This window comes from Apostichopus japonicus, chromosome 17, assembly GCF_037975245.1.
Source record: "Apostichopus japonicus isolate 1M-3 chromosome 17, ASM3797524v1, whole genome shotgun sequence".
In the NCBI taxonomy this organism is placed as follows: Eukaryota; Metazoa; Echinodermata; class Holothuroidea; order Aspidochirotida; family Stichopodidae; genus Apostichopus; species Apostichopus japonicus.
The window spans coordinates 11,594,357-11,607,769 of record NC_092577.1 but is presented as its reverse complement, the minus strand read 5'-3'; the positions used below and the strand labels follow the sequence as shown (position 1 = coordinate 11,607,769).

The following is a 13,413-nucleotide window of genomic DNA, read 5'->3' as shown; positions in this document are numbered from 1 at the left end:
AAAGGATTTATTCAATAGCATAGTATGAACTCCAAGTTTATACCACTAGACTCACTTTCTATTTTGATATTTTCATTCATTTTAATTACATTATTACTTTACATGGTCCCAATGCATCTGTTTAAAAATTGGACACTGCTAGATGGTTTTCAGACGCCACCATTATTTTGAACTTTAAAACTCAGTTATGAGTACCCTATCATAGGAAATTCTTTTGGGAGGGGATTGTTTGCAAAACCAAATTGAATAGTTGTGATCCAATTCCCATAGTTAAAGATATTTAAAAAAAAAAAAAATTATTTAAATATATTTACTAGTGCCTTAATATGAATTTATAGTAGTTAATTTCCTTTCAAATGTTTGCATAAATTACTATTCTAAACCTAAAAGTTTTGCCACCCAGAGGGTTGACGGGTTTAGATGTACATAGGACGGAGCGTTTAATTTCTATCTGTCAGGAATTTACCATTGTGCTGTAACATATTCGTTTCACCGTTCATAGACAGTAGTATCCCAGTGTGATTGTTGCTCTTCATATATTTTTCACAGATTTATGAAGGCGCAAAAACGAGTTCGAAAATGATCAATGTTTGCATATAGCAAATTGAAATTGTAAGATTGCGTTATTTGTAAAAACATTTTTGAGGTATTGCCAGCACACTTTGATACATGTTTCATGGACGTAACTAGAATTATTTTTAATTATAAGAAAATCACATTTGTATAAGAGGAACATACAAGTGGGGTGAGTGAATCATTCATTGCATATTTTTGTGCCTTTGTACGTTTGTAATTTTGCTTCAGTCTGTGTTTGTATGTGAAATTTGGTATCTTTTTCACTGTTTAATATATATTTAATACCATAAATTGTTGTCTTTGTCTTTTTTATATTTTTTTAACAGTGTCCAAATCTAGTGTAGTAGTCCCTTCAATTGTCTTGATCTTTGGATGCATCCTTGTACAATAGCCATATTTCTGTGAATAGATAGGGCCTTCCCATTGAGTCATAAACTCATTCTATCAATCCCGTTAATCAAAATCAGCAGTAAAATATCATTAACTCTTTAAAGAGTGAAATTTACTCTTTTAAAAGAGTGATTCTCACTCTTTATAGAGTGAAACAGCCCACTCTTTTAGAGTGAAAAACTCACTCTTTGAATGAGTGAACATTCTCACTCTTTTAGAAGAGTGAATTGCACTCTTCATGGAGTGATCACCTACTACACTCTCAGAAAGAGTGAGAATTCACTCCAAACGAGTGAAAATCCACTCTTGTTTTTAGAGTGACCTAATTTATCGTAAAGATCTCACCCAAAGGTTGATGTAAAAAATATTGTACTTCAAAACAATATAACAACAACTGCACATAACACAGTTTGCACCAATTTTTCTTGTATGAATTACCGGTATCCCACGTGTCGTTACACGGTACTCTGTGTATATGCAAGTATAATACAACTCGAAACGGCCCAAATGTGATGTATCACAAAGTAACCTCGAGGTCACGATCAAAAGAAGTTGTTAACATACTGGGGAATTCCTGAAAAAAGTGACAATATGCAAATACAGGTGGGCGTGTCATGGATCAACGATTTTTCATAGTCTATATACCGATTGTATGACACGTTTCACGTGTCGTAGACGTGCTAAATATTTATTTCAGTTTGAGAAGGATATATGCTACAAAATATTCTGTATATTCCGCAAAAGAGAATTATTGGTTAACATTTTAGAAGGAAACATTTTATAATTTAAACCCAAAATGACTGTGTACCAAAGTTGCACAATTATTACCATGTTCCGTAATACGAAGATGCTGCGCACTGTTTAATTTACCGAAATGTAACAATATAATTCTGCTTAGTTTCTGAAACTTTCCACTTCCCAAAGAAGGCTGGGTGAGAAAATGAATAACAACCAGCTGCACAAATGTCGTCATTCGGGGGGAAACGGTTCATGGTTGGGGAATTTTGCATTTCTTCTGGGGAAGAATAGGACCACTACTACGTATGTACCCTTCGCTCCCACCTCCCTTTGTAATCTCAAATCATTTAGTAGCAAAACCTCCTGCTTCTATAGACATATAGTCTAGATATGTCTCAGAATGCACCAGTTGACGTCTAAAGTTTAATTTTCTTTCCGAAGGGTGGGGGATCATGTCACTATCTAATTCAGTCGGGGAAATTTTCGAGTTTTTTTTTTCATTAGCACAAACTTACATTAAGAGCTAGTTGTATCTACCTGAATTTATGCCTCAGAATTCAACCATTTGACGTTTTAAACTGATTCTATGTATTCCAAAAATGTTCAGAATTATACCCGAAACAGTTGGGGGACATTTTCACCCCGTTGCCCAATTCCCCAGCTTTGAATTCATGTGCACACCAAACTACTTAGCGAACCTCAACTTGTTTTCTTGAGGCTATCAAATATTAACCCTAGCTGTTAAGTTTACCATGACAGATTATAATATTGCTCACGTTTTGAAAGATCTTCCTTGGGATGGTGTAGATGTTAGCGCATGCGCTGGTAACGCCTTGCCCTGTTTCACCAAGTCCATCTTCAACAGCAATCAGTGACGTGCATATTTCGGCCCAGAGTTTGAACAATGTTAGCCCACAGCATTTTAATCTATACTATATGGAATGATTACCTACAGCTTCTTTCAATTTGGCTTGTACTGAGAAAATGTCCCACATAAACATTAAAACATTTCATCATGGTGCGGTTGGAGGGGGGTGGAGCAATGCTACATATATGAAGATGAATACATCTCAATTTTCGTAGCTGTTGTATCAATCAAAACAAATTGAATATGTTGATAATGATACACACCTGACAATCACCCGTATCACTCCCAAAATATGCTACAAACTCAAAACTCAAGTATTGCTTTGGGTGATCAGTAAACGTTTATTCTCAATAAAATCTTCATGAATTAAACAGCTCAAGGTGTTCACTAAGCTTCTAAATACAGGATGAAACCAACATGCATGGGTAAAGAGTTTTAAGTGTTGACTTAACTTTGATCATAGGATAATACAGATCCTCTATTCTAACTATGTTGTTAGTCTAAGAAAATATGTTAATCTGGTGCACCAGCATCTCTAACCTAATCCCTTCTCCATTATCATATAACTATTGGAAACTCAGATATACTCTTGAAGCTAGCACATGTATTCCTAGTAAACAAGGACCACACATAAAAATTACTTCGATAAAAAAAATTGGCAGGTCACACAGGGCCACCTGACCACAAACTGTTGCCATGAAGTAGTTAGCAATAAAAGTTAAAATTTAGGGAACTTCTCAATCTAAAGTAATTCTTTATCCAATGAATAAAAACAAAATAAGAAAATTAAAGGAATGATCAATTAAATAAAAACAAAAGTAGGAAAGTGAAAGAAAACGATTAACATACACAACAACAAAAAATTGACCAGGTTTTGCTCTGGTTACACTAGGATGAAAGCCTCTGAAATTTTTAATTTTTTAAGCATGCTACTGATCAACTTAAACTTATAATTTACAAAGGAAAATCAAGTTTTAGATTCCATTTTTATGTATGTAAGCTATATTGTACAATTCTCAAATTCATACATTTGAAGACCAACTATGGAGGCAATTTTTTTGGGGGGGATTTTCCATTAATTTAGGAGTTTACATACCCATAATCAACATGTGTAAAAAATAATCTTCGAAACCTACTATAACCCATCAAAAAACGATCACGAAAATGGACATTTTGGGTAGTCACGTGACATGAACCTCTGGAATGTCTGAAAACAGAGATTGACCCAAAGGAGCCTCTGGTCACCGTGTGACGTCATTGTTTGTATACCGCGAAAATCAAACGCTGATATAGGCACTGTTTGTACACATATAGCGATCAATTGTACTGTTTTTGACTTCCAATTTCGAGCGTTTGAAAAGCTGTTAGCTTAAAACAAGAACACATGAAGGTTAACAACTAGTTTTAAGACAATTATAAGCAGAAATTTTAGTTAAATTGGTTAATTCATTAGCAAAATTTCCACTCAAATGGAAGCATCTTTTACATAGCGGAGCGTCAATAGGTCCGTATACGGTACAATATACTGTAGAACATGCAAGCAGCTTGGCGATTCCGTAATACAGTTTGATCGCAAGATACCGTAAACTGAACAGAAGAATAGACCTAAAAGATGCCTCATGCGTGATATGTGACGGGAAAATGGCTTACGTTACTGTCAACGAATTACCAAAAAGACACTAAACATAATCGAACAACTACCAGAAGACGCTGACCCGAATCGACCAGGGTAGCATATAAATGACTAAGCTTCAGCTGAACATAGTACTTACTCGTTTTAATATCCAAAAGTACAAACACAGAAAAAGTATCCTTTCAATAAACAAAATTTAGCAGTGAATATCCAAATCCACGTTTCTCGTTCAATCCTGGGCGAAATACTACCGTGACTATGTGTAATTCCATAGAGTTAGGTCTAGTTGAAACAGGCCTTGACCAGTTACATCCTACAATCACAAGACAGTCACTAACGAAATAAAACGTCCGATCGCTACATAGAACCGTTTTTATTCAACTCCTTGGACCATGCAGATGCCGGAATAAACATAACGGACAATATAACACAATGTATCACGAACTCACGATACTGGAATACAACAAAGGAAATAGATAAATGTGATGAAATCCTATAGCATGACTATTTACTCATGCTGTGAGCCATACATGTACCATGGAGCTATAGCTCCATGCATGTACTAACAATGCTACCCTATAGGCACGGTGTATACACGGTTATCTCTTACGGTAAATATTATACTGTCAATTGCGTGATATAATGTTACATGTAAGGACGTCCAGAGCAGTGGCGGCGCCAAGGGGGGGGGGGGCTTTAGCCCCCCCACTGAAGTAGTCAGCCCCCCATTAGCCCCCCCCAACTGAAATAGGCAAACAAACAAAAACTCATTCAAACAATATAGCCTACCCAAATTTTGTCAGCCATAACGCAGTGCTACAATGGTCAATGGAAATTTTGATGAATTTTGTTCTCATACAGCAATGTCGTGTGCGTTTCACAAACAGCGTGTATACAGACTAAAACAGGAGTTGTGTCAGAGAGCGCGATATAATAATTGAGCAAAGGAATTGGATCTTTCACAGCAGGTAATATTTTAGTGATACGAAAACTGTGAATTGGTATCTTCCATTCTAATTTGACTAAAGTTACTCACAAAAAAATGCATATTTTTGGAGAAATTTTCAGGTGACAAAAGCCTCGCTAAATGCCACCATTTTGCATGTAGGCCTTTCCAGGATTGGGAAAAAATTTCAAAAGGGGAGGGGGCACCCCCAGAGCTTGTTTACGGTCAATTTCACATTAGCTATGTCCGGCCATGGTCCGACACAGCTATCGACAGAATATAACTTTCGCAGAATGAGACATTTGCAGCTTACACAGAGGCAGGGTCATGCATGTGGACTCATGGGCATGAGATACTCCGAGTGCTGAAAAATCTTTCCGCGTGGATCTCAAAAATTGATCCAAAGTCTGCGGCGTTTTACGTCGGTTCTTTTACTCGGAAATCTAAAAAAGCTGATGCTTTTGTTGGATGAGGTATAACTGCAACCTCCAACAACACAGAATTGTGGCATTTCGGGGGAAAAGGAGTAATATCGTTGATGTTTTTGGCAGCTCAAGTATACAACTTTACACACTAAAAGTATTGTTGTGAGTGAGGTATACAAACAGTGACGTCACATGGTCACCTGATGTCTTCGGAATGTTTCAGGAATGTCTGAAACAGGTTTCATAAAAAGCTGACTTTTCTTCCCATTTTTCACGTATTTAACGTTCGAAATGGGTAAAGTGAATTACAGCGATGTAATTGGAGTGAGTTAAGGATTACATACATGCAAAATGGTGGGATTTTATGTTCAGCGAAAAGTCTCCATAGTTGGTCTTTAAGGTATTTGCAGAACACATGATACATTGTGTAATCATATCTTTGTTGAGGATAGCTGACTGATCTTCAGCTAGTTAATCAGTTACCATGATAAATCGGGTGTTATTATTAATGAAAGCATATGTAGTGTTAATGCATAGCATAGTCCATATATATATATATATATATATATATATATATATATAAACAATTAACATTGAAATAAATTATATTTTAATATCCAATTTTTCATGAAATAACTCCTCATGATGTGCTCAAATGTGCTGCATGTCTAACACACATATATATATATATATATATATATATATATATATATATATATATATATATATATTCCCAATGTTGACTATTGAGTTTCTGCAGCATAATGAGATAGAAATCGATAATATATAGATATAGCTTGAGTCTGACATTACAACAATGTCTTATCGTTGTTTATTCATTTCTATTTTCAGAAAACCATATAAAGTAATAAATTAACTTTCATCTTTGTAGAACTCGTCGGTTGTCTTGGTCACTGGAAATTGGATCGATGTTGTATGTAACATTCATTACCAGTTTCCCTATTGTCTACATTCATCTATGACGCCGTGTATTATATAGTCATATCAATAGAACTAGTCCTTGCCTCCAGGGCTCGTTATTAAAAAGTAAACATGTGTGGTAGATTACGTCGATGCTGTCGATAAAAATAAATTTTCTTTGCTTTCCATTTATAGCTATATACATTTGTATTTGGCTAGCGTGTAACATAATGTAAAAATCAATATATAAATCTTGGGAAACTTACCTTCAAAAGAGATTATATGTGCATGGTAGATATATATATATATATATATATATATATATATATATATATATATATATATATATATATATATGTATATATATATATATATATATATTTATATATATATATATATCACTGTATGTATGTACCTTATGTGGCTGATCATCTTTTTGTTTGTCATTCAATGTAATATAAAGATGACAAATATATACAGATCGTTTCCAAATAAAAGAATATGAGCAGCAGTTGAATTATTTTTTTGTAAACTAAATTCTGCTCCAAAAAGGTCTAGTTCAACAAATTTTCTGCTTAATTGTGCCTCACTAAAGTCACATTGTGAGTATACATATGTCACATCAGAGCCCTTTATTTAAATTCTTGACATTATGTGGCCTCGATAAGACTATAAGACTTTTATTTTCATAAAATGAAATAAATGAATTTCAACAACAGACAGAGAGACGCATAACCATGACAGCAGCTCAATTAGTTAAAATAGAACCTGTTGGATTTGAAAGGGGATGCAAATACATCTCTATTTTTCGCTACAGCAGACATCTAACGGTAACCTCCTCCTCGCCCACCCCCCTCCCCCCCCCCCACGGCAACCCTAAAACTGACGCAATGCACAGAAGAAAAAGACAATATTTGTAAGTAAAATCAATGTCAATCATATTTACGATTTACAAGTCGCCAAGATTTGTTCAGATATATAGAGAAAGAATCACAAACAAAAAAGTTGGAAGGAATATCATTCTAAAAAAGTATAAAGTTACAAACAAAACAACCTAAGAGTGTTTATTGATATATTGCTTTAAATGAATAATATACAGAAATGTATGTGAAAAATAAATTTAACCTAAACATTTATCTCACATTATTTAATTTGATAGACAGTCAGGTACAGTCAGAGGTGCATGTAAACGATACTCTTTTACAAGAATTAATTTTTAAATAGTCATTCACTGTTTTAGTGTATTCCTGTCATAAATACCTCGGTGAGTTGCTTTATCTCGTTAAGTACATATTTGCCTTTGCCATGGTCTACATTCAAGAGGGGCTCACCTCCACAAATGGAATATTCTCGGAAACAACTTTATATCAGAGACTCCAACCAAGGAGCTGCCCTAACCAGAAGAAATATTTTACCAGGAAGATAAGACTTGGATATCACTATTCCGACCAGCTTTTGAAATATATTAACAAAGTATTAGTCATGATGATGCTGATCATAGAAATTATCTGTCCGATCTAATTAATCAAGATATCAAATATATCAAACATTGTAATATATACTTAAGAAGAAATATTTCTCGATGAATAAATGTCTGTATATTTAGGCTGAGAGCACTCTGAAGTTCTAAGGTTGCTTCTAGTAATGGGTTGAAATAATTTCCTAAATCTACGTCACTACTAGGCCGTACGTGTACAACTCTCCCCATCTCTTTGTTGCTATTAGAAGTTTCTCCGTCCCGTTCTCTTCTAATGTTGACACACGGTGAACATTATCATCTACTATTCTTGTTGTGAGTAATTGTCGGCCATCCTGGCCGTATTGTACCAGAATACATCTCCGCTGATATGAGATGGCTGATTTCCATAGCATGTAGATGAAACAATTCTTGTCTGTGCAGACACTGATAGGACCCCAGTCCAATCCATCAAGATCTGGTTTGATGAATTCATACATTAGCTTACTCTGTGATTCCTCCATGGTGACTGCATATGATCTGCCACGCGAGTTGTCACAGACCAGGATACTACTTCTATGTACAGCGATATCATACGCTGCACCGATTACAGCTGGTAGTGTATGCATGTAACTGAAATTCATTTGATCAGTATATACATACACATTTCTGCTGTCAGTACCAACAATAATATGATTCTCCACAGGATCAGTGGTAACACAACTCACGTACTGAACAGATGACCATAAACTAATGATGTCACGAATGTTCTTCTTGCTATATGTACCATCACGTACATCGTAAGTACCGATTTCATACCAACCATCCCATGTAACAGCTTTGGACTCAGAAAACAGACCGCAGATGGGTATGTCCATATCAATGTCGATCTGATCCTGTCGTTGTATTTCACCGTTACTGTTCAACACAGAAATGTATGAGTAACCTTCAGTTGCCTTATAAGTGATAACAGTCTTGACATCTCCTCTGCTTGTAATATCCGTGATGGATCCACCGTTAACTTTGATTCCAGCAACATCAACCACTGACTCTTTATGCTGAGCAATATTGACGTTATCTCTAATAACCTTCGTTATATCACTTATATCGAAATCAGATAGAGGTTCTACCTCTGGGAATTCTTTTTTCATTTCTTTTATGAGGTGTTCACATGCTACTCTAATATCAGGAATACACTGAGCGTTTGTCCAATCGTCTTTAGAAGCAAGAATAGATGATGTCGTTGCTGTGAGGTTCTCGTATCGTTTAATCATCTGTTCGCAACATTCTCTTAATTGTTTTAGCTCATCTTCATTTTGCCCTACAAGCAGGTCTTTTGCTGTTGTCAAATTCCTCAAGTTAGCAGCTAGGCTGCGAAGTTTTTTAAAGAGGGCGTCCTCGGTTTCATCACATTTCTTTATAAACTCTTCAGATTCGTTGCCATATTCTTGATTTGCTGTTTTCCTGATTGTATCATATTTCTGTCTCACTTGTTCCAATTCTATTTCCAAATTAAGAGTGATCTGACGGTCGTTATCACTTTTTCTGCTTCCGATGTCCTCTAAACCCCTCTTTCGTTCCTTAGTACAATCCGCAAGTTTATCTTTAATCTTGTGTGTCTGCCGCTGGTGCTGATTTATCAATCTTTCTGTCTTTTTCGTGGCATTTTCATTCAGCTTCTGTTGAGTAATTTGTATTTTCGTTGGCAATTCGTAAAGCTTACCTTTGTATTTTGTTAGTTCAGCATGTTCTTGTTTCAGTAATTTTCTTTCACGTTCTGCTATTTCAGTTACGTCATGCAGGTCATGACCTCTGTGCTTATTATATATACAAGCCAAGCACACAGGTACATTTCTGCAAGAACTGCAGCATAATTGCGCTTCTTTTTTGTCATGGATATGGCACCTGGGATCCTCCGTTAGAAATGTTAATTTATCCAGTGTCATATTCTTTGCTTCCATATTATCCAATCTCAGAATGTGGGTTTTGTGATCTGTAAACATTTTACTGATGACGTGAACCTTGCAACATTGCTCACACAAGTAGTCTCTGCACTTAAAACAATATGCTGAAACTTTTTTATTCTTCAAACAGCTAACACATTGCTTTAAATCTTTATTTTCAAGAGACGTTTGCAATTGTATGAACTCAAGCACACTCTTCATATGGAAGTCGGTCTTGAAATCGTCAACCCCTTTCTCTGGTACCACGTATTCCTGTTTACACAATGGACTTTCAAGCTTTTCAAGCTTTCCAGCATCGATTCCTTGAATGACTGTCTTCAAGCAATTTCTGCAATATCGGTGAAGACATGGTAACTGTTTCGGTTCTTTAAACTGATCCAAGCAAACAGAACACTTGAAGAAGTTCTCTGCCAGATCCGTAAGAGGAGTTGACGAAGCCATTTGTCTTGATGACGAGATTCTGCAATTTACAAAATAATATAGAAATTTACAAATACTGCTACATAGTCGTCGCGAGCATGAGGAATACTAAAGCATTAATCAAACTAGATGTTAAGTGAAATTCTCGAGCTATCATGAGGCAGTTATGCAAATACCGCGATGGGAGGCGGGGTGGGAGTGATGGATGTCAAAGGTAAACTTTGTTCACAGACATTTATTTGAATAAAGTTTAGTGGATAGACTTAATTATATAAATCTTGAAAATCAGCGCTCTCAGTTCCAAAAGTCCGATACAAGAATAGTTACAACAAACATCAAACAAGCAATTAAACTTGCAGATCTAGTCTTATCGCGCTAAAAGAGGAATTTTGGTGGAAATGTAAAACTGAAAAATGCAGCAGTCAATAGCAGTACCCTGGGTGGTCCTGCCCACCTTCCCAACCAATTCCCCCCCCCCTTCTCCCTCAACATAAATACCGAACGAAACTAGGATGGTAAAGAAGTCGCAAAAAGTGAAACATAATTAACCAACATATATTTAATACTTGATAGGCGACTTATGTTTATACCAGCGTGTGATCTACTAATCATAAGGTTTTCTTCTCTAGCCATATTAACCAGAGAACGACACTTCTCTGAACATGCTTAATTTGATTCACTGAATGACACTTGTTATAACACACGCACGTTTGGAATATTAGATATCTCTAATTATTTGTAGATATCTGTAATTAAATTCAGATTTCTGAAATGATAGATTTATTGTTAAAATGGGTGCCCATACGCACGCAAAGTAGTATCCACAAGTGTAGTAACAATAATGGAATGATAGCATAAGTTTGCGTCTAAATCCTCTTACCGTTATAACTCTTGATAGACACGCCAATGTGCTTAAGATGCAGGTCTTCTTATATCCATGAAACACCATCATTTTTTCATGAAAATATCATCGTTGTGCAGTTACAACTATACTATACAATGCATTGCCATTTCTGATTATCAGGAAAGAAAGAGCCGTTTCCTCCAGTTGCCAGAGTATTTAGCCTACCGTTCGTTTTTATATATTCATGCTAACTGCAACCCCCCCCCCCCCCCTTGCTGCACCTATGTGGAAGGACCAACGGCGAATGAAGGATAAAGGAAGGGATGTGGTACTTGGGTCATTAAAACAGGCTCTCATATGTAGGGCTGCTAGCTGCGTAATTAGAAGTATAATAACTTCGATTTCAGCATACATTATATGTATGTATGAATAGTATGTATTTTAGATCCTCCTGCAAGCAGGAAATCGCGTCATTGGTTTATCAAAGACGCAAGCTGACCGAAATCAGTCTCTTAGATGAATATTTAACGTCTATGATTATGAATTGTCAATTGTCAACAACTCTGTTACCGGAGAACATACAATATAAAACCCCTATTATAAAAATGTCATTCCCGTTTTTAGAAAATCTAAAGACACAAGGTTTGCTTTGGGTTAGTATTTTACCAATGTTTACTCAAAATGTATTAAATTGATCCCACTTCTTGCTATAAATTTATATTTTATATTTTATGTTTTATATAGGCTAGATGAAATCCATTTGTACTTTTCACTTACTTCCATCTTTACAACATTATCTTGTTTGCTTCGATTTTGTTATCACATATACATTGTACACAAACCCCACAGCAGACTGGCTATACCCGTCAAATGAAGGCTCACTGTCCCATGTACGTACAGTATAACTGCAGTCTCGTTTCATCGTCTCCCGTGAACATTTTGGTGACTTTTAATTGTGTTTTCCCTCGTAAAACATTTGATTATATTCAACCCTGAATATGTCCTTAACCAGATAGATGTGATGTTGAATTAGCCTAGAACACTTCAAATTTTGTTCCAATTATGCTTTGAAATGAAACTATGCCCGCTTATGATCAACTCAAGAAAGGAACTTAAATTCAGATTTGTACTTATACTGAAGTTTCAAATTTCAGTAGTTATACCAGATTCATTCTGTTGAAATCTATAAGAAATCAATAATTTTCAATTCATCAAATTGCGGAAAACTGTTCTGTACCATCATGATTGAAATGTTATTAGTATGGTAGCTGCATGCAGTACAAACTGATACCCAATCTAGCCAATTCCGCGTTACATTATGGAATACGGCCGTTACAATGGAACATAATGTACAGATTCCCAATGAGGATCTACTTGCTAGCAATTGCATATATCGAACGATTTCTGTTCCATGGCAAATGACAAACGGCAGACATTGACAAATATATTGGAGTGAATGTTCACTTACCTATTCTATCGTCAAGATCTCACACAAAGGTTGATATCAATAACAGTGTGCTTCAAAAAAGATAACAACTGCAACAAAACACAGTTTACAATAATTTTTCTTGTACGAATTACCGGTATCAATTTACATGCGGCTAAACTAAGAACTGTACTCTGTCTATATGCAAGTATAGTACATTTCAATACAGCTTGTATTGACGTATTTTGACGAAGTTGCAACATAGAGGGGAATTCCTGAAAATGGCGGCAATAATCCATCGGGGTAAGCTCGATATCGTTCACTGTCGTTGCACATATTTAGTACTACGGTTTGACCACATAATCTGATGTGTTTTCATATGTTAATTACAATTCTCGATGTTGGATGATTCGGGAAGTGTTATCTGAAGTGTGAACAGAAATTTAAGACGGAATTATTTAGTCCGCTTTGCGTTGTTAGGACTTTTCCGACGCAGCGTTTTATATTATGTTGTGTTTTCATATGCTAATTACAATTCTCGATGTTGGATGGTTAGGGAAGTGTTTTTTTAGGAGTTAACAGCAGTTTAAGACGGACTAATTTAGTCCGCTTTGATTTTGTTAGAAAGAGCTAATCAAAATCCTTATTGTGTGTCATGTGATATGTCAGCTGATACAGAAACTGCTTGGCTCGGCGTTATGTACATGCAAATACTGTGTATATGCAGGGAACGGCTCCCTGGTTTATGTTACGTTGGTACGTTTTTACAATTCGTCTGCATAACGTTCTGCATAACAATAGAACGA

The 13,413-nt window shown here is 35.8% G+C and overlaps 1 protein-coding gene across 1 annotated transcript; it reads right to left on the bottom strand.

The window, feature by feature from the left end:
* Positions 1-7,411: 7,411 nt before the first annotated feature.
* LOC139984881 (uncharacterized) lies at positions 7,412-12,953 on the bottom strand. Its single transcript, XM_071998998.1, has 2 exons — positions 12,650-12,953; positions 7,412-10,377 (listed from the first exon to the last, which is right to left on the bottom strand). The coding sequence occupies exon 2, from the start codon at positions 10,356-10,358 to the stop codon at positions 8,166-8,168; it is 2,193 nt and encodes a 730-aa protein (XP_071855099.1). The 5' UTR covers positions 10,359-10,377; positions 12,650-12,953; the 3' UTR covers positions 7,412-8,165.
* Between the last annotated feature and the right edge of the window lie 460 nt (positions 12,954-13,413).